This window comes from Thalassophryne amazonica, chromosome 11 (assembly GCF_902500255.1).
Source record: "Thalassophryne amazonica chromosome 11, fThaAma1.1, whole genome shotgun sequence".
Classification (NCBI taxonomy): domain Eukaryota; kingdom Metazoa; phylum Chordata; class Actinopteri; order Batrachoidiformes; family Batrachoididae; genus Thalassophryne; species Thalassophryne amazonica.
This window is the reverse complement of record NC_047113.1, coordinates 29,268,374-29,288,951: the sequence shown is the minus strand read 5'-3', so window position 1 is coordinate 29,288,951 and position 20,578 is coordinate 29,268,374. Positions and strand designations below refer to the sequence as shown.

General features: G+C 45.7%; 1 protein-coding gene across 1 annotated transcript in view; it reads right to left on the bottom strand.

Annotated features, from left to right (window-relative positions):
- LOC117519650 (short transient receptor potential channel 7-like) overlaps nucleotides 1–20,578 on the bottom strand; it is a 214,412-nt gene that overhangs the window by 161,147 nt on the left and 32,687 nt on the right. The window contains exon 2 of the mRNA XM_034180923.1: nucleotides 11,184–11,946. Within this exon, the coding sequence (XP_034036814.1) occupies nucleotides 11,184–11,946 (763 nt within the window). The remainder of the gene's footprint in view (nucleotides 1–11,183; nucleotides 11,947–20,578) is intronic.

Genomic DNA, 20,578 nt, shown 5'->3' with positions numbered 1-20,578 from the left:
CTAAAATTAGAAAGTTCTTGTCTCATAGTGATGCTGAAAAACTAATTCATGCATTTATTTCCTCTAGGCTGGACTATTGTAATTCATTATTATCAGGTTGTCTTAAAAGTTCCCTGAAAAGCCTTCAGTTAATTCAAAATGCTGCAGCTAGAGTACTGACAGGGACTAGAAGGAGAGAGCATATTTCACCCATAATGGCCTCTCTTCATTGGCTTCCTGTTAATTCTAGAATAGAATTTAAAATTCTTCTTCTTCCTTATAAGGTTTTGAATAATCAGGTCCCACCTTATCTTAGGGACCTCTTAGTACCATATCACCCCAACAGAGCGCTTCGCTCTCAGACTGCAGGCTTACTTGTAGTTCCTAGGGTTTTTAAGAGTAGAATGGGAGGCAGAGCTGTTGGGAAAGTGTAGGTACACTGACCCACAATAGGGGGCGCAAATGAACGGACAATGGAGGAAGTCAAATAACAACACTTTACTGTTGTGAAAGGGCACAACAAACACAACAGATTACAACAATAGACAAAAAGTCAAATCACAAAAGGTGTCGTGTGGGCAGGCTCGAAGATAGAAGACGTCTGTCCAAAGCAGAACCGGAACCACACGATTTCCTCCGCCACCAGACCCCGGGAATACTGGAGCCGCCAAGTCCCGAACTCCCAGGTGGCCACTGCCTCCGCGTGTCGGACCTGGTACTGCTGGCGAGGAACAAAAAACAATTAAATGTGGGCGCGTATGCACCCAGCAATCCACACGGCAGGAAAACCACCTCCACCTCTCGTTGGAAAAAGAGTCTGCTATAGAATGCACAAAAGTCACAAAAGGTTACTGTCGAAAAATCTCACAGTCAGCTGAGAACGTTACCTTCCTGGTAAAGCAATATCTCGGCCAAGAGGTGGAGATGACGTCTTGCTGATATACCGATGCTGATCAGATGAGTGGTGACAGCTGTCATAGGTGATGAGTGTCAGCTGTCACCCCGGCTACTCCTGTGAGGCGGCAGCGCCCTCTGGTGCCTGGAGCCCGCACTCCAGGCAGGGTGCCCTCTGGTGGTGGTGGGCCAGCAGTACCTCCTCTTCAGCGGCCCACACAACAGGACCCCCCCCTCAACGGGCACCTCCTGGTGCCCGACCAGGCTTGTCCGGGTGGCGGCGGTAGAAATCGGCCAGGAGGGCCGGGTCCAGGATGAAGCTCCTCTTCACCCAGGAGCGTTCTTCAGGTTCGTACCCCTCCCAGTCCACCAAATACTGGAAGCCCCGGCCCATCCTACGGACATCTAAGAGCCGGCGCACAGTCCAAGCAGGCTCGCCATCGATGATCCGGGCAGGAGGTGGTGCCGGACCCGGAGTACAGAGGGGTGAGGTGTGATGGGGCTTGATCCGGGACACGTGGAAAACGGGATGGATCCACAGTGAGGCCGGAAGCTGAAGCCTCACTGCGGCTGGACTGAGTACCTTGATGATTTTAAACGGACCGATATACCGGTCCTGCAGCTTAGGGGAGTCCACTTGAAGGGGAATGTCCTTAGTAGACAACCACACTGCCTGCCCTGGCCGGTACGTAGGGGCCGGGGTCCGCCGACGGTCTGCATGGGCCTTCGTCCTCATCCGGGCCCTCAGCAAGGCAGAACGGGCGGCACGCCACACCCGACGGCACTTCCGTAGGTGGGCCTGGACCGAGGGCACACCGACCTCTCCCTCAACCACCGGAAACAGAGGAGGTTGGTACCCCAGACATACCTCGAAAGGGGAGAGGCCAGTGGCTGACGACACCTGGCTGTTGTGGGCATACTCGATCCAGGCCAGATGGGTACTCCAGGCCACCGGGTGCGCGGCTGTCACGCAACGCAGGGCCTGCTCCATCTCCTGATTGGCCCGTTCTGCTTGCCCGTTGGTCTGGGGATGATACCCGGATGAGAGACTCACCGTGGCCCCCAGTTCCCGGCAGAAGCTCCTCCAGACGTGCGAGGAGAACTGGGGACCGCGATCGGAGACGATGTCTGTTGGGATCCCATGCAACCGGACGACGTGGTGGACCAGGAGGTCCGTTGTCTCCTGGGCCGTCGGGAGCTTCGGGAGGGCCACGAAGTGGGCCGCCTTGGAGAATCGGTCCACTATCATGAGGATGGTGGTGTTGCCCTGGGACGGCGGGAGGCCCGTGACAAAATCCAGGCCGATGTGGGACCAGGGGCGATGGGGCACGGGCAGCGGCTGGAGCAGTCCCGAAGCCCTGCGATGGTCAGCCTTGCCCCTGGCGCAGGTGGTGCAGGCCTGGATATAATCCCGGACGTCAGCCTCTAGGGACGCCCACCAGAAGCGCTGCCGGACAACTGCCACGGTTCTTCGCACCCCTGGATGACAGGAGAGCTTAGAGCCGTGACAGAAGTCCAGAACTGCAGCCCTAGCTTCTGGTGGGACGTAGAGTCTGTTCTTTGGCCCAGTTCCGGGGTCCGGGCTTTGTGCCAGGGCCTCCCGGACGGTTCTCTCTACGTCCCAGGTAAGGGTGGCCACGATAGTGGACTCCGGGATGATGGGTTCCGGTGGATCCGACAACTCCGTTTTGACTTCATCTTCATGTACCCGGGACAAGGCATCCGATCTCTGGTTTTTGGTCCCGGGACGGTAGGTGATCCGGAAGTCAAAACGGCCGAAGAACAGTGACCAGCGGGCTTGCCTGGGGTTCAGCCGCTTGGCGGTCCTGATATACTCCAGGTTCCGGTGGTCAGTGAAAACCGTGAATGGCACGGACGTTCCCTCCAACAGATGTCTCCACTCTTCAAGAGCCTCTTTCACCGCAAGGAGTTCTCGATTGCCGACGTCATAGTTCCGTTCGGCCGGGGTCAACCTGTGGGAAAAATAGGCACACGGGTGAAGGACCTTATCGGTCTTCCCGCTCTGGGAAAGCACAGCTCCTATCCCTGAGTCCGAGGCGTCCACTTCAACCACTAACTGGCGACTAGGATCGGGCTGCACCAGAACGGGTGCAGACGAGAAGCGCCGTTTCAACTCCTTGAACGCGGCATCGCAACGATCCGACCAGGTGAAGGGGACTTTTGGTGAGGTCAGGGCTGTCAGGGGGCTAACTACCTGACTGTAGCCCTTAATGAACCTCCTGTAAAAATTAGCAAAGCCGAGGAACTGTTGCAGCTTCCTACGGTTCATTGGTTGGGGCCAGTCTCTCACCGCCGCAACCTTGGCCGGATCAGGAGCGACGGAGTTGGGGGAGATGATAAACCCCAGGAAGGACAAAGATGTGCGGTGAAACTCACACTTCTCGCCCTTCACAAACAGCCGGTTCTCCAACAACCGCTGCAGGACCTGACGTACATGCCGGACATGAGTCTTAGGATCCGGAGAAAAGATGAGTATATCGTCTAGATATACGAAGACGAATCGGTGCAGGAAATCCCGCAAGACATCATTAACTAAAGCTTGGAACGTCGCGGGGGCATTTGTGAGGCCGAACGGCATGACCAGGTACTCAAAGTGACCTAAGGGGGTGTTAAATGCCGTCTTCCACTCGTCTCCCTTCCGGATCCGAACCAGGTGATACGCATTTCTAAGATCTAGCTTAGTGAATATTTGGGCTCCATGCAGGGGCGTGAACACTGAATCCAACAGGGGCAACGGGTATCGATTACGAACCGTGATTTCGTTCAGCCCCCTATAATCAATGCATGGACGAAGTCCACCGTCTTTTTTACCCACAAAAAAGAAACATGCACCCATCGGGGAGGTGGAATTCCGGATCAACCCGGCGGCTAAAGAGTCCCGGATGTAGGTCTCCATCGATTCGCGTTCAGGTCGTGAGAGGTTGTACAGCCTGCTGGACGGGAACTCAACGCCTGGAACCAAATCAATGGCACAATCATACGGACGGTGGGGGGGAAGGGTGAGCGCCAGATCCTTACTGAACACATCCACAAGGTCATGGTACTCCACCGGCACCGTCCCTAGATTGGGCGGGACTCTGACCTCCTCCTTAGCCTGGGAACCGGGAGGAACCGAGGAACCTAAACATACCCGATGGCAGGTCTCGCTCCACTGAACCACTACCCCGGACGGCCAATCGATCCGGGGATTGTGTTTTAACATCCAGGGGAACCCTAGGATCACACGGGAGGTGGCAGGAGTCACAAAAAACTCGATCTCCTCCCGGTGATTTCATGACACCACCAGAGTTACTGGTGGTGTCTTATGTGTGATTATAGGGAGCAGGGAGCAATCTAGTGCCCGCACCTGCACAGGCGAGGTAAGCGCCACCAGAGGGAGCCCTATCTCCCTGGCCCATCTGCTGTCTAACAGATTCCCTTCAGAGCCCGTGTCCACCAGTGCTGGGGCCTTCAGGGTTAAATCCTCATAAAGGATTGTCACTGGGAGTCGTGTGGCAATATGGGTATGTCCCACGTGAATGTTTTGGCCCACCCCTAACCCAGTGTCTAGGGGCGGGCGTTGGTGTTTAACCGCTCGGGGCAGTCCCTCACTTGATGCTCTATTGAGCCACAAACAAAGCACGCTCCGCGGGCCAGCCTCCTCTGTCTATCTGCTGCCCTAAATGTGGCCCTGCTCGTGTCCATAGCTTCGTCAGCAGGGGGAGCTGTCACCACACGGAGCGTAGAGGCCGTGGAGCGTGGGGAGGGCGGAACTCGGTCGGAACCGGAAGGGAGAGGGACGGCGCGTGCCCGGCCACGCCCTTCGTCTCGTTCCCGACGGTGTCCTTCTAACCGATTGTCTAATCGTATAACGAGATCAATAAGCCCGTCTAAATCCCGCGGTTCGTCCTTGGCCACCAGGTGCTCCTTCAGGACCAACGATAGTCCGTTTACGAAGGCGGCGCGGAGGGCAGTGCTATTCCAGCCGGACCTCACAGCCGCGATGCGGAAGTCGACTGCATAGGCAGCTGCGCTCCGGCGCCCCTGTCTCATTGACGGCAGCACGGCTGAAGCGGTCTCTCCTCTATTTGGGTGATCGAACACTGTTCTGAACTCCCTCACAAACCCATCATATGTCAGAAGGAGCCGTGAATTTTGCTCCGAGAGCGCTGTAGCCCAAGCGCTTGCCTCGCCGCGAAGCAGATTAATCACATAAGCTATCTTACTAGCATCAGTCGCGTACATGACGGGACGTTGTGCAAAGACGAGCGAACACTGCATAAGAAAGTCCGCGCATGTCTCCACACAACCCCCGTACGGTTCTGGAGGGCTTATGTATGCTTCAGGGGAAGGTGGGAGGGGTCGTTGAACGACCTGTGGAACGTCACTGTTGCGCACAGGATCGACAGGAGGGGGAGCCGCAGCAGTGCCCTGAGGGCGCGCTTCCACCTGCGCGGCGAGAGCCTCCACCCTGCGGTTAAGGAGGACGTTCTGCTCGGTCATCAGATCCAGCCGAGCCGTAAAACGGTGAGGATTCGCTGCAACTCACCGATCATTCCTCCTGCAGACGCCTGTGCACCCTGCTCTTCCATTGGCCGTTCAACGGCCGGTTGACGCCCCTCGGGGTCCATGACGTTGGCCGAGATATCCTGTTGGGAAATACTGGAGCCGCCAAGTCCCGAACTCCCAGGTGGCCACTGCCTCCGCGTGTCGGACCTGGTACTGCTGGCGAGGAACAAAAAACAATTAAATGTGGGCGCGTATGCACCCAGCAATCCACACGGCAGGAAAACCACCTCCACCTCTCGTTGGAAAAAGAGTCTGCTATAGAATGCACAAAAGTCACAAAAGGTTACTGTCGAAAAATCTCACAGTCAGCTGAGAACGTTACCTTCCTGGTAAAGCAATATCTCGGCCAAGAGGTGGAGATGACGTCTTGCTGATATACCGATGCTGATCAGATGAGTGGTGACAGCTGTCATAGGTGATGAGTGTCAGCTGTCACCCCGGCTACTCCTGTGAGGCGGCAGCGCCCTCTGGTGCCTGGAGCCCGCACTCCAGGCAGGGTGCCCTCTGGTGGTGGTGGGCCAGCAGTACCTCCTCTTCAGCGGCCCACACAACAGGACCCCCCCTCAACGGGCACCTCCTGTATTTTCACTTTGTTTGCATGTAATTTCCACAAAAACCCATTGAAAATGCCATGGTTGGTCCTCGGAAGTAGAGAAATTACATCATATGCGACACATTTTACCCCTTTAGCGCCTGCCCTCAAACAAGACTGCGTTACCCAATTAATGTGAAGTTTGAGTTTCAATGCTTAGGGCCCTGTCCCACTGGGGAGAGGATTAATTATGCATGAATTGAGTACACAAATTGCGGGCGTTCGTTGTCGTCCGCAACAAAAATGGCCAAAAATGACAAATGTCCCAGTATGAATTACGGATATATTAATAATACGAGGGCTGTCAATAAAGTAACGGTCCTTTTTATTTTTTTCAAAAACTATATGGATTTCATTCATATGTTTTTACGTCAGACATGCTTGAACCCTCGTGCGCATGCGTGAGTTTTTCCACGCCTGTCTGTGACGTCATTCGTCTGTGAGCACTCCTTGTGGGAGGAGTCGTCTAGCCCCTCGTCGGAATTCCTTTGTCTGAGAAGTTGCTGAGAGACTGGCGCGTTGTTTGATCAAAATTTTTTCTAAACCTGTGAGACACATCGAAGTGGACGTGGTTCGAAAAATTAAGCTGGTTTTCAGTGAAAATTTTAACGGCTGATGAGAGATTTTGAGGTGATTCTGTCGCTTTAAGGACTTCCCACGGTGCGAGACGTCGCTCAGCGCTCTCAGCCGCCGTCGTCAGCCTGTTCAAGCTGAAAACCTCCACATTTCAGGCTCTATTGATCCAGGATGTCGTGAGAGAACAGAGAAGTTTCAGAAGAAGTCGGTTTCAGCATTTTATCCGGATATTCCACTGTTAAAGGAGATTTTTTTAATGAAAGACGTGCGGACGGATCCGCGCGTTGGGACGCAGCCGACGCGGTGCGGCGGCACAGGAAAAACACCTCCGTGTTGATAACCATTTGTAAAATCCAGGCGGCTTTTGATGGCTTTCAGTGGAGTGAGTATATGAGAAATTGTTTAACAGGCAGGACATGTTCCAACTTGTCCTTAAGGCTTTCAACAGAGCGAATATAGCGAATATATGATGAACAATCATGGTTATATAACGCATGTAGTGAGCAAACTGATCCGACACATGAGATTATCACGGCAGTATTACGGGTGTATTATGAATGCATCGCGCAGGTGTTGCTCGTGCACGGCATCTGCATTGCGGTCATAAAATAAGCGCACTCGCTCCTTTTGGCATCAATATTCACACCAACAATACAGCCTCTGGAGCATTTGCTGGACTTTACAAGTTGATCACAGAGTTAATGTTCATGTTGTCATGCAAGGGTTAACTGTTCATGAGTTTGGGGAGCGGGAGGGGGGAAGCCGCTCGGGGTGTGAGACGGTGTTTTTTTTTGTTTGTTTTTTTGAGATTGTCACAGTTGTGGGTAAACAGTAACTCTTCCTTTTGTTGGTGTTAAATAAAAGTCCTGGATTGCAGCAGCTATTACGTCTTTGTGGATTTACACAGCCGGACCGGCACTGACTGGCAGGTATGTCACTTTCTGCCACATATAGTACTTTGGGTTTACGTGACATGTTTGTTATGCATTCACAGATTGTCCGCAAATCAGCTGCAAAGCAGATGTAATAAAAACGCTTTATTCGTGGCCAATCTGTATGCATTTGCTACAACTTATTTCAGTCTGTGATGTGGACATGATGGGCATGATATATATCTGTTTTACACACTGTCCCGGTCCGCTGCCAAGCTGCAAATCCCTGTCAGTTGCGGATATCAGCGGTTAACGGAAGATATACAGTGCATAGAGTGAGTATGTATTGTGTATGAATTGAGTATATATGGAGTATGTAAGACGGATGTCGTCCGCATTCAGATTTTTGAACAGCTCAAAAATCCTGGCTGCGGACATGCGTGCCTCTGAGGATGATCACAGTTGTGTTCGGATGACGGCCGACTCATACAGGCATGTTACACGGATATTGCGGATGTTTGGCGAATATGGGACAATTTTGTGCGCAATCCATACGCAAATCCTCCTAAACGCCAGTGGGACAGGGCCCTTAGATTTGAACTAATTATTATATTGTCAAGATTAACCATAGACTAGTCATTTCATTAATAATGAATGGTACCTGACTATTTTTTTATGATAATTATTTTCATCAGTTTTCCCAGCCCTAATATGGATCTGATACCTCCACTAAGAAACAGTTTGACACTCTGGATCAAAACATTTGGAAACATCAGACATTTCCCTTGTTTCTACAACTGTCACAACAATAAAGACTTGACAACTAGAACATTAAGGTTTTCAAAGAAAATCTCACATTTCTGACCTTTGCAGTAACCACCTCTTGATGTAGTATTTAAAAAATATCTTTTCATGTTGAGCTGTAATTTGTAGAGAGACTTACATATGTAAAGCATTATGTAAATAATATTTATTATCACATATTACAACAAAAATCTGCCCTATACTCATAAACCAGCCCTCATTACAAAAAATAGGGCTGATAAATCATACACTCGTCCGATCAATTTTATTGCCCTGGAAACTGTGGCAATAAAATCAGGGCGATACAAATCTTAAAACATGGCGATACAAAAAAGGAAATTGAAAATGCTTTGTATCGCCTGCTTTTCATTCAATGAAGAGCCCCCATTTCTCAGCTCCATGATATATTATTTATGTATTACTGGGCAAAGAGTGTGTTGACTCAGTAAGTCCTGTACTGGCCCTCAGACCCATCAGTGCCTGTGCTTAGCTCTGGATTCTGTAGCGTGAAACAGCTGAGACACTATGGCTTCTACTGGATGGGATGCATGTTACTTCTTCAGCCAAGGCAGGTATCCATTTACAGCTGGGTGGACTCAGATAATGTAGATGAAGTGTCTTATCCAAGGACACAGGCAGAGAAGTATTCCAACCCAAGTTTACATATATTGACAGGCCAGCTCCTTATTCTGAGCATGCTGAGAAAGTTATGACAAACCATAAAGGTACTCAATCCCTTTCCAGTTAATTCTGACTTAATGCAAAAGTTTCCTCTAATCAACCCTGAGTAGAGGCTAATATCTCTTTAAGTGCTTTACACACTGTTGGTTGTAGACGTTAATAAACACGTTCCACATGTGCCTGTTTACCATAAGAAAGCAAAGGTATGATCTTGCGCATATGCAAAACCTTGCAAAGAAGTAACATGGATGCATGTGCTTGTAAAACACCAGTTGGAAGCTCTAAAAGAAAGTGGAAAAGTCCAAAATTAACTGTTAAAAACAAAGAAGGCATTCAATTACAAGAGGAACAAAATGAGAGCAGCACTGCTAAATCTGCAGAAACATTCGAATTCAGCTGCCAAGTGAGTAGCAAGACCCTCTCGTCAGACCTTCTGCTCTCTCTTCTGTATGCCCATGCATTTATATATTATATGTAATTTCTGTGAGAAAGATGACAGCTTAATAGACACAATTTGTCTTGCATCCATGGGTGTCCAACAAAACAAAGGTCAAATCCAAAAGCCACCAGTTCACTTTTTAAAAGCTATTTCTTTCACATCAGACATACATTATAACAAATCTTCTATACAAATTCACTTTCCACTTATCAAATAAAATGCCTTGCCACAAAAAAGTGTTTAAATTGGATTACCATCTTACCATTTTTTCACTGGTGATCTCATCTATGACTGCTATAAAGTCAAAATTTATGATAGTACTGCAGTACCACCACCAGATGATGTATACACTATATTTATGTACTCTTTGATCCTGCCTGGTGCAAAGTTTTTTTCATTATATATATATATATATATATATATATCATATCTATATTATAATATATATATATATAGTATATATATATATATATATATATATATTTCAGGTAGAAAACAGTGCATTTCATGTATATTTAACACATCTAGAAACGGACTGTGAACCTTTAAGGTTCTAACAGAAAAACATATATTCTGTATTTCAAGGTCTTCTGTTTAGCTTTTCTTAACTGAACTGCAGGTGGACATGCTGTTTTCATCAAAGTTCAGATAACATGGAACTCAAAGAGGGATAAAAATAAATATTTTTGTTTTGACTACTGTCATTTTGCTCTGGGTATCCTGAGTGGATCAGGCATGGATCTGTGTTTTACTTTTGAATCAAATGGGTTTTTGACTTACACTATGTACTGGACAAAGTCATCTGTTGACGTGTGCATTCTCTGATGAACGGGCACAACGCTCAAATGGGACGCTTAAAAATGTCACCATCTTGGTAGTGCCTGACTCCACCTAATGCTTGTCCAACCCAAAAATGGTAAAAGGGACAGGGCATGGGCAAGGACGACATGATTTAAGCAGGATGAATGATGCCTGCACACTCCTGCATATCTCCTAGTTGCCAAGCTGGCTTCGTCTAACAGACTATGTAATTTGGCAGATGGTTGGTTAACAAATATTTTTGAGGACTGGGTTGTAGCTTTGAAAACAGGTGGTGTGGATGTGGGTATTAAAAACTATGGCACTGATGCCACATGTAGCTAACGTCACCAAGCTATTGATACCCGCTGTTAATGGCACTAAAATACAATTTAAATAATAGTAATAGTTCATTCAGTGGAAACACTAGAGCACAAATGTCTTAGATGGTCCATTAGTACATTTAACCTCACAGAAATCTGTATCTCACATATGTCAAACATTTCAAACAAAATGGAAAGGATAAACAATCCACAGCAGCTAGAGCCCGCTGGTAGCACCTGGACTGTCACACTGGTTGTCATTCAAAGGATGCTCATAATTATTCATAAAACTATGGCTTAAAATACCTTAAAATGCTAATTTATAGAAACACTATCTGTACAGTTGTCATAATTGGGGAAATGAGCTGTACAGACCAAACTGTAAACATATTTATTTTTGCTGTAAAGTTGGATATTTTAATGTGGGATTCTAAGGGCATTGATTCACTTTTGGAACTTCCCTCAACTCTCCATTCAAGGAACTGCAGGTTTTGGCACTTCTGCCTTGGCTTACGTTTTTCTCACCCGAGATTGCTGCTTGGTTTTTCAGATATTCTGATAACAGTAAGAAAGAAACATACTAAAGTGTGATTAAATCATCTCTTTGGTTGAGGTATTATGTAGAAGGTACATGAAAAGCAATGAGAATGTCTCACCTTGAACTCTGTCTCGATGTTAGCTAGCCTTGCCAGTTCATTGCTGAGCTCGAGTGCGGTCAGCACAGGGTCTTCACTGCTGAGTGACAGATAAGCTGCACTGGCCAAACCCTTATATGCATTCATCCTGGAACGGGAGTGACTGAAAGAGTCCTTTTTCTGCTTCTCTATACATTCTGAGCATTTACAAAAGTAGTCATGCGGCCGTTCTATGCGAGCCCCCTTAGTCAAAAGGATATGGACGATCTCATACTCCTGGCAATGAGCAGCCAGGATGATGGGTGTGACGTCATGTGAAAACCGAGTGCCATCTTCATCATAGGCATAGAAGTCATCGTCACGCATCTCCTGCTCCAGGGGGCTTACAGCCAACCGGAGACTTCCGCCAAAAGCGGGGTGTGCCAGAATGGCTTCCACAATGCGAACATAACCCTTAGAGATTGCCAACAGTAAGCCATCTCCAATCCGAGCCAGCCCATCCTTCTTTAGCAGCAGCTCAGTCACCTCCAAGTGCTCATTGCCAACTGCCAACTGCAACGCATTCTGGCCCATGTAATCCACACAGTTGAAGTTAAGAGTTTTGGATTCTTCTAACATTTTGCGGACGACAGGAATGTTTCCGTATTCAGCGGCATCCAGGAAACGCTCCTCCTCTGCAGTGAGCGGCGAACCACGTTCATTGAACATGTAGGCTGGACCTCGCACTGCCTGACGACGCCCCTTCTCCCTCAGTGTGGTGTGGCGTCGCTGCATGGCGTCAACCCTAAAGACAGGAAGAAAGGAGGTAAGAGAGATAAAAGTCATTGATATTCAGTGGGAAGAGCACTGGAGTGACAGATGAGTAGTGTAGGAAAAAAATACGCCTCACAAGTGATAACAGTGACAGAAAATGACTGAAGCAAGGAGAGAAGACTATCATTAGTTTAGACAAACTAACAGGGTAAACACTAGTGTTTCTCCTCTACTATCGCTGTGTCCTGGCTTTTATACCTCTGGCTTTTTTACCTCTGGCTTTTATAACAGCTTGCAGTCTCTGAAGCATGGACTTAATGAGTGACAAACAGTACTCTTCATCAATCTGGCTCCAACTTTCTCTGATTGCTGTTGCCAGATCAGCCTTGCAGATTGGAGCCTTGTCATGGACCATTTTCTTCAACTTCCACCAAAGATTTTCAATTGGATTAAGATCCGGACTATTTGCAGGCCATGACATTGACCCTATGTGTCTTTTTGCAAGGAATGTTTTCACAGTTTTTGCTCTATGGCAAGATGCATTATCATCTTGAAAAATTATTTCATCATCCCCAAACATCCTTTCAATTGATGGGATAAGAAAAGTGTCCAAAATATCAATGTAAACTTGTGCATTTATTGATGATGTAATGACAGCCATCTCCCCGTGCCTTTACCTGACATGCAGCCCCATATCATCAATGACTGTGGAAATTTACATGTTCTCTTCAGGCAGTCATCTTTATAAATCTCATTGGAACGGCACCAAACAAAAGTTCCAGCATCATCACCTTGCCCAATGCAGATTCGAGATTCATCACTGAATATGACGTTCATCCGGTCATCCACAGTCCACAACTGCTTTTCCTTAGCCCATTGTAACCTTGTTTTTTTTCTGTTTAGGTGTTAATGATGGCTTTCGTTTAGCTTTTCTGTATGTAAATCCCATTTCCATTAGGCAGTTTCTTACAGTTCAGTCACAGACGTTGACTCCAGTTTCCTCCCATTCCTTCATTTGTTTTGTTGTGCATTTTCGATTTTTGAGACATATTGCTTTAAGTTTTCTGTCTTGACGCATTGATGTCTTCCTTGGTCTACCAGTATGTTTGCCTTTAACAACCTTCCCATGTTGTTTGTATTTGGTCCAGAGTTTAGACACAGCTGACTGTGAACAACCAACATCTTTTGCAACATTGCGTGATGATTTACCCTCTTTTAAGAGTTTGATAATCCTCTCCTTTGTTTCAATTGACATCTCTCGTGTTGGAGCCATGATTCATGTCAGTCCACTTGGTGCAACAGCTCTCCAAGGTGTGATCACTCCTTTTTAGATGCAGACTAACGAGCAGATCTGATTTGATGCAGGTGTTAGTTTTGGGGATGAAAATTTACAGGGTGATTCCATAATTTATTCCTCAGAATTGAGTGAGTCCATATTTTTTTCCCTCTGCTTGGTCTAAAAAAGTAACCGCTACTGACTGCCACAAATTTTTTTTTCTTGATTTCTTATGGTGTTTCTTAAAGCCAGAAAGTTGCCATTTGAAATGACTTTAGTTTTGTGTCATGTCTGTGATCTGCTTTTTTTTCTACAAAATTAAACAACTGAATGAACATCTTCCGAGGCCAGTGATTCCATAATTTTTGCCAGGGGTTTTACTAATCATAATGCTCCGGTCAGGCGGAGGTCTTGAAAAATAAAATCATACTAACTTTTGGTTTTGTGAAAATACTAATAGAATAACTCCATTAATGTCAATTCTGTCATTTGTACAAAGTTAAAATATAACATATATCTTTTAATGTTGAATAACGCACTAATTCTAGTGCACTAGTGTCCTGTCATGCTGCATCACGGTGTGGTACGGCGCCTGCAAAGCGACTTGCCGTAGGTCTCTTCAATGCATCGTGAGAGCAGCGGAGAAGATCACGGGCACCTCTCTCCCACCCCTCCAAGAACTGTACAACACCCGCCTCACCCGGAATGCCACTAGGATCGTAAGTGACCCCACTCATCCATTACGTAGCCTCTTCAGCCTGCTGCCGTTGGGGAGGAGACTGCGCAGTCTCCAGGCCAAGACCAGCCGGCTGAGAGACAGCTTTTTCCACCAGGCTGTCAGGACACTCAACTCCCTCCCTGCTTTGCCCCCTTTCCCCCTGCTGCCCTCCACTCACACATAAACACAAACTGGACTGTTTCACTTTCCACTCCCGCCAATTCCCTAACCTCCCTAACCTAAGCTGCTGTGAAGATACTGCACTTTATACATACAATACTCTCTGCACAATGATCAACAACTGTATATATTCTTGCTCTGGTCATGGAATTTACACATATCCATTACTGCTGAATGTTGTCCTGCCACTTTGCACTACAAGTATTTGTAGTTGCTGTGCGCCATGCGGCACGAAGCCTCCTCTCCTCTTTCCATGACAAAAACTCCTGTAACAGTGGAATGTGCCATTCATTTCCAAACTGGATGCTGTGTTTTATCCGGGACGTCGTCTGACTAGCACAGGAATTGTGAAAAGACGCGGACATCAGCAGTTTTTCGGCATGGCAAAGCAACGCCGTGATGAAGCCTCACGGGACATGTTCTGGCATGTCTAGGCACATCCACAATTTCTCGGATAATCACTCGATGGAGAAACCACCGACAGTTGTCTGAACGCCATCTCAAAGCCATCCTGTGAGACCAAAATGGAGGTGTTCCTTTGTCTCGCTCCATCAGCAAATCGGTCGTGACGCGCAAAGCCTCCGCTCGGCTTTCCATGACAAAATCTCTTATTAAAAGTGAAATCTGCCAGAAAATGGCTGATGTCCAGCTCTTGTGATAACCAGAGAAAGTGCACACAACGGTATCGGATCCACAGAGCCATCCATTTAGAAATGATCCGGTGGTTTGTGGCTCTCAATGGCGGCACGGAGCGCGGCGCGCCGAGTGTTCTTAAAGCCGTCCTTAAAGCTGTAGTAACAGTCCTTATTCTCTGTGAAGCCCGTAAAATTTTCACCGAAAGCCAGATAAATTTTTCGAATGGTTTCCGGCTGCCAGTCTCTAACAGTTTCTGAAAAAATTCTGATGGAAAAAAAGCCCAAATCATTCCGTCATTTCCTGACAATGAAAATCCGCCGAGGGGTTGGACCACTCCTCACTCAAAGCCTGCTCACAGGCGAATGACGCAACTGACAGGCATGGAAAAACTCACGCATGTGCACGAGGGTTCAAGCTTGTCTGAAGCAATCACATGTGATTCAAATCCATATGGTTTTTGAAAAAAATAATAAGGTCGGATACTTTTCTAATAGACCTCGTATATATATATATATATATATATATATATACACACACATGTATACATATATATATCTGTGTGCAGCGTAGGCAAAATATGCATCATGCCTTTCATATGTTTTTGCAATAATACACACTCACATCCCAACAATTCCCTCCTGTCACAGAAATCCTACCCAGTTTACTTTTGCTTATACTGTTGGAAAAATCAGCATGCAACTGAATCACCAGTTATCTCCAGTCTTTGTCTGTGATTGTGTTTCTGTTGTGTGTTTTTTGTGTGTCTGCACATCATGCTACGCATTTAAACACAAAGTGAAAATGGAAACCTGCTCATGGTGGGGATGTTCCCTGGGGTGTCAGTGGATGCAGCATTGAGAAGATGAAGAGAGGCCACCAAAACACATCTCTGTGAGTGAGTGAGTGTGAGAGTGCTTGTATCGGTCTGTTATGAGAGAAAGATGAAAGGGTGTGCAAGAGGCTGTGATTGTCGGTATAGCAAAATTCATGTCGGGATTGTGGTTGACTAGTTTAAATTGAGTTGATGTGGACTGATGTATCCATGAGGGGGCATGGTTGTCAGAGATGTTTATCTGCATACACACAGGGAGAGAGCTTAGATTCCAAGCACAGAATGTAAAAGTTAAGGTTGCTTAACATCTGACTTGTAGCAAGCTGCTGAAACAACAAAACATGCTGCAACAAAACATCATATTAGACATGCATTGCACATCACCTGCCCACACTGTCTTTCTAAAATGTATAACTTACATTTATGTTTGCAACTAGAAAGGGGATTTGTTTAACTCTTTGGGAGTGTTGGGCTGTCATGATCTTAGCTGCAATTTAAACTTGTACTGTCTAGAAAAAGGTTTACATGCTCCGTCCTCAAACTTAACCTTAGGGTACAATCTAACTGGGCCACGACAGTGTGCAAACAGCAATTGGGAGGGATACTGCTTGATTTTGTGTGACGTCCACTGGGTGTGTTCTTCCCTCACTTGACTCGCAGGGCGTCACAACCGTCATGCCTGGATTTTGAACTGATCAAAATTGGCGAGGCGACAAGGGTACTCTCAGTATGCGCATATCGGAAGGACAACCCAGTGCAACCAAGTCCAAGTGAATACATTCACTTAGGAAGTAAATGTATTCACTTGGACTCCTAACGTGAGAGATTGGTGAGAGAACTGTGTGAGAGATGGGTGAGCCATGAAACTACATTGTGGGTGAATTGAGAAAAAATGATCTGACATTCCAGGTGCCAGACACACACAAGTGGCCATGGGACCATGCCAAAATAGCGGAAATGACCAGAGAGGAACAATCGCTTCTGAAAGTGGCCGAGCTGCTGCCAGCACACACCATTGCAGTGGACTTCAAGACTCCCATCCAAGCTTTCTGGACCATGCGTTTAATGTTTTATTTTATTTTTATTTTTTAAATGGGAGAGTACAATGGAAATTGAATTTAAAATCCTGTGGCTGAACACTGGTGCATTCTGGGCTTCTGGGCTGGAAACAGCTCACAAGCAGACAGTACTCGATACAGCGCTGTGTGGTTTTTAATCTGTTTTCATCTGGAGCTCTCTCTCTCTCTGAGGATGTGCGGTGGAGTTATTTGACATGTCAGCTGAGGATAGTGCATGGACAGTGGGGAAATATGACAACATGCTTTTAGGCCAACTCCGATCAAATCAAGCTCTCTCCAATGACTATCCGTCTTTAAACTGTGAAAATCCTGCTAAATGCAGTTCTCTGTGCTGCCATGGAAATGTGATGTCATCTGTCCATCAGAGTCAAAACACAGGAGGACAGAGGAGGACGTAGTTACTATGTTATTTCTGAATAAATCAAATCAAAGGACACACACCCCTGAAGCAGTGCTGGACATTGCCACATGTGGATGAGTGCTGCACGTGGCTCTCAGAGCCAAGGATAAAATGAAGGCATAAGTGGGGGATTGTATAATGGACATGGAGGAGAGGACAGTAGATACAGTAGGGACATCATTCTGCAAGTTGTTGAGTGCACTGTCCACACTTGTTCCTGTTTTCCCCCCTCTATAGAGCTAGGATAAGCTTTTTTATCATCATTATTATTATTTATTCATTATTATTTATTTTATATTACTATTATTTATAGGGCACTAGTTTCCACAGCATCTACTCACATGGATAATAACAGAATAATACGAGCTGACCGCTTTTTGCCCAGACGTGTCATTAGTTCAGCTGCGAGTGGCGTTAGACAACCGTGAGTGTACCACAATGCATTCACATGCAAATCAGCACATCCTTGCGTCTGCAAAGGCTGCACTTGACATTCGCGAGAGTGCCACCCGGCATTCAAGTCCATATGTGGACATTTTTGCTATGAGTCCATGCAAAATACAGATGATATTTGGAGAACATGTGTTGACGTGTCATTTGTATCACTTCAATGAGATACCAACTGAGAATATGATGCTCATTCACAGTTTGGTTGATAACTTGCATCTTCAACTACTTCAACAATTGCAGTCCAGTGAGATAGTACCCATAGGTATAATCAGAATCACTGCTTCTCAGTTTTTTTGAATGGCAAAAACAAAACTCCCAAACAATATTGGTTAAAAAAAAAATTAAAGTTTGTTAAATTATATACGGGCTCTCCAGAGGGGTGTTCGCTGAGATCCATCGTCTACTCCCATTTTACATATGACTGTGTGCCCATCAACAACACAAACACCATCATTAAGTTTGCATATGACACTACAGTGGTGGGGCAAGTCATAAGCAGTGAAGAAACTGCTTACAGAGAGGAGATTCAGCATTTGGTTTCATGGAGCTCTATCAATAACCTATCCATAAGCACCAAGAAACAAAAGAACTTGTCATCGACTTCAGGAAGTCCTGCACCCTATCTAGCCCCTCCACATCAAAGGCACTGAGGTGGAATGTGCCACCAGCTTCAGGTTTCTGGCCATTCATGTCACCAAGGACCTCTCAAGGACTATGGACACATTTGCTGTACTGAAGAAGGCTCAGCAACATCTGCAATTCCTCAGAAAGCTGAATTGCAATTTATTTAGTTTATATAACACCAAACCACAACAAAGCTGGCTTGACCACTTCACAAAGTAAGGTCTAACCTTACCAACCCCTAGAGCAAGCACACAGGCGACAGTGGTATGGAAAAACTCCATTTCATGATATTGAGGAAGAAACCTCAAGCAGACCAGACTCAAAGGGGTGACCTAGTGCCTAGGCCATTCTAACACAGTGGTGGGCACAGATAGCCAAAAAATTAACTTCGATAACAAATAATCAGGTAACTGAAAAGTTATCTTTGATAAAGCTAAAACGATAAACCACCCAAAAATGTATCAGAAGTTACAGATAACCGATAAATTCCAGTATTGTCTCTGGTACACTTACAACTACTAACAAACTGATTTTGAGTTTTAACACCACGATCGCTTCTGAAAGTATCAAAAGCGATAACAGACCCAAACAATGAGCCAGTACTTCTATCTTTGAACGTCTTGCCCCATGCTGGAATTTCCTGTTTACTACATGGCTTCCAGCACAGAAGCAACTGAGTGAATCCATAAAGCTCAACTCTACTCAATCACAACACTGCCATCAGGTGGAGGTCTTGGAAAATAAAGCAATGCTGAGTAATGGTTTTGTGTATAAATAAAATGAATACTGACAGAATAACTCCATTAATGTCGATTTTGTCATTTGTGCAAAGTTAAGATATAACATATATCTTTTAATGTTGAATAATGCACTAATTCTGAAGTTTTGTAACAAACACAGACAGATCGCAAAGGATTCTGGGTAAAATGTGCCTCTGCTAAACACTGATTGGTTGGTTGGTTGATTATGTAAACCAACACGTTAATGTGATGTGTGTCGTGTGTTGGTGTTTACAGATAAAGGTGCTTTTGTAAAATATTCCATTTTTTATTTGTAAAAACATGCATTTTCAAAAAAAAAAAAAAAAAGAAAAACAATAAAAAAGCCAAGTTGTAATTAGATAACCGTCTGATATAACTGGTGTCAAAATAAATCCACCCTTTTCAGGTTTCCAATCCTGCAAAAACTCGGAGAGGTCGCCACGCTGCGAGATCTCAGTAACGCTGAGAACTGCATTGAGATGCTCTGAACAGGCTGCACTTTAATCGCTGCACAGGGACAACACCATTAACATTGCAACATAAAACTATTTTTATATTGTGTCTAAAACTCTCATGAATATATTCTCTGGGATTATAGACGTTATTGCTTTTGTTTTATGTAAACATGCAAGAATCACAGGCTGTCTCTCCGTTATTTTCAGCGGGAGCTGCTGAGAGCTACGCTCGCTTCCTGATCATGTCGTTCTGGGGGAAAGAAGTTTGCTCTTTAATGTCTTGATTATTGTTCTTTACAACACTGTTTGTCCTCTTTGTTCCAGACTAATATATATAATATGTCTGAAATTCGGTTTCCGTTTATTAAATTCCACGCAGATTAAACATAGCAGACACAGATTATTCGTTATAATTGTTTTAGCAAGTTTTCAAGGTATCATGCATGCAGTTTATTAACGTGACGAAAAGCATAACAAATTACATTTTTGTAGTATGATATTCATTTACAATTGTCATCATGTGGATTCTCTATGTTGTTGTGACTGCAGTGACTCTCTGGCATGCAAGGGAGTATGGGATACATGAAAACCCATGATGTACTGGTGCCAGTGCGAGTTCTGGCCCTTTTTCAGTTGATTTTTTTTGCGCGTCCTGCATCGTTTAGTATATATGGAGTAATGAGCTGCGTTTAACATCTCACGACCACCTCTCGCACTGTGCCTGTGCAAACACTGCACACCTGTCTTGTAATATTTTTTGTTGTTGTTGTTTTCTTAAATTTTGATGTCTCCCATCGAGAGTTTTTGTAAATTAAGTTTGGAAAAAAAAGCTTCTGCTTCCGTTTTGCTTCTGGAAACATGAGTCCAACGTGTGGTTTTTGAACGTACAATGTGTGAGAACATAAATCGTGCGCTCTGAACTTTTACACCGTGTGGTTCTGTGGTACACTTTGAGCTGGAACCGAGTACAGTGTGCTTGAAAATATCAGTCCAGCTTCAGTTTGAATACTGCCATGAACACTACTGGCCAGTAGATGGCAGTAGAGACTTGCCTATGTCAATAAAGCTAATAGCACAGTAACATCACTGATTCATATAAAACGTACTGCTCAAAATATGTATGAAACCTAGCAAGTGGAACAGATCAGACTGTCCTGGCAGCCATTTTGTAGTTCTTGCCAATGTCAAACAGAGTGAGAGACACCTAGTGGCCAAGTGAGGAAGTGAGGGAATTTTCAGTTCATCATATGAA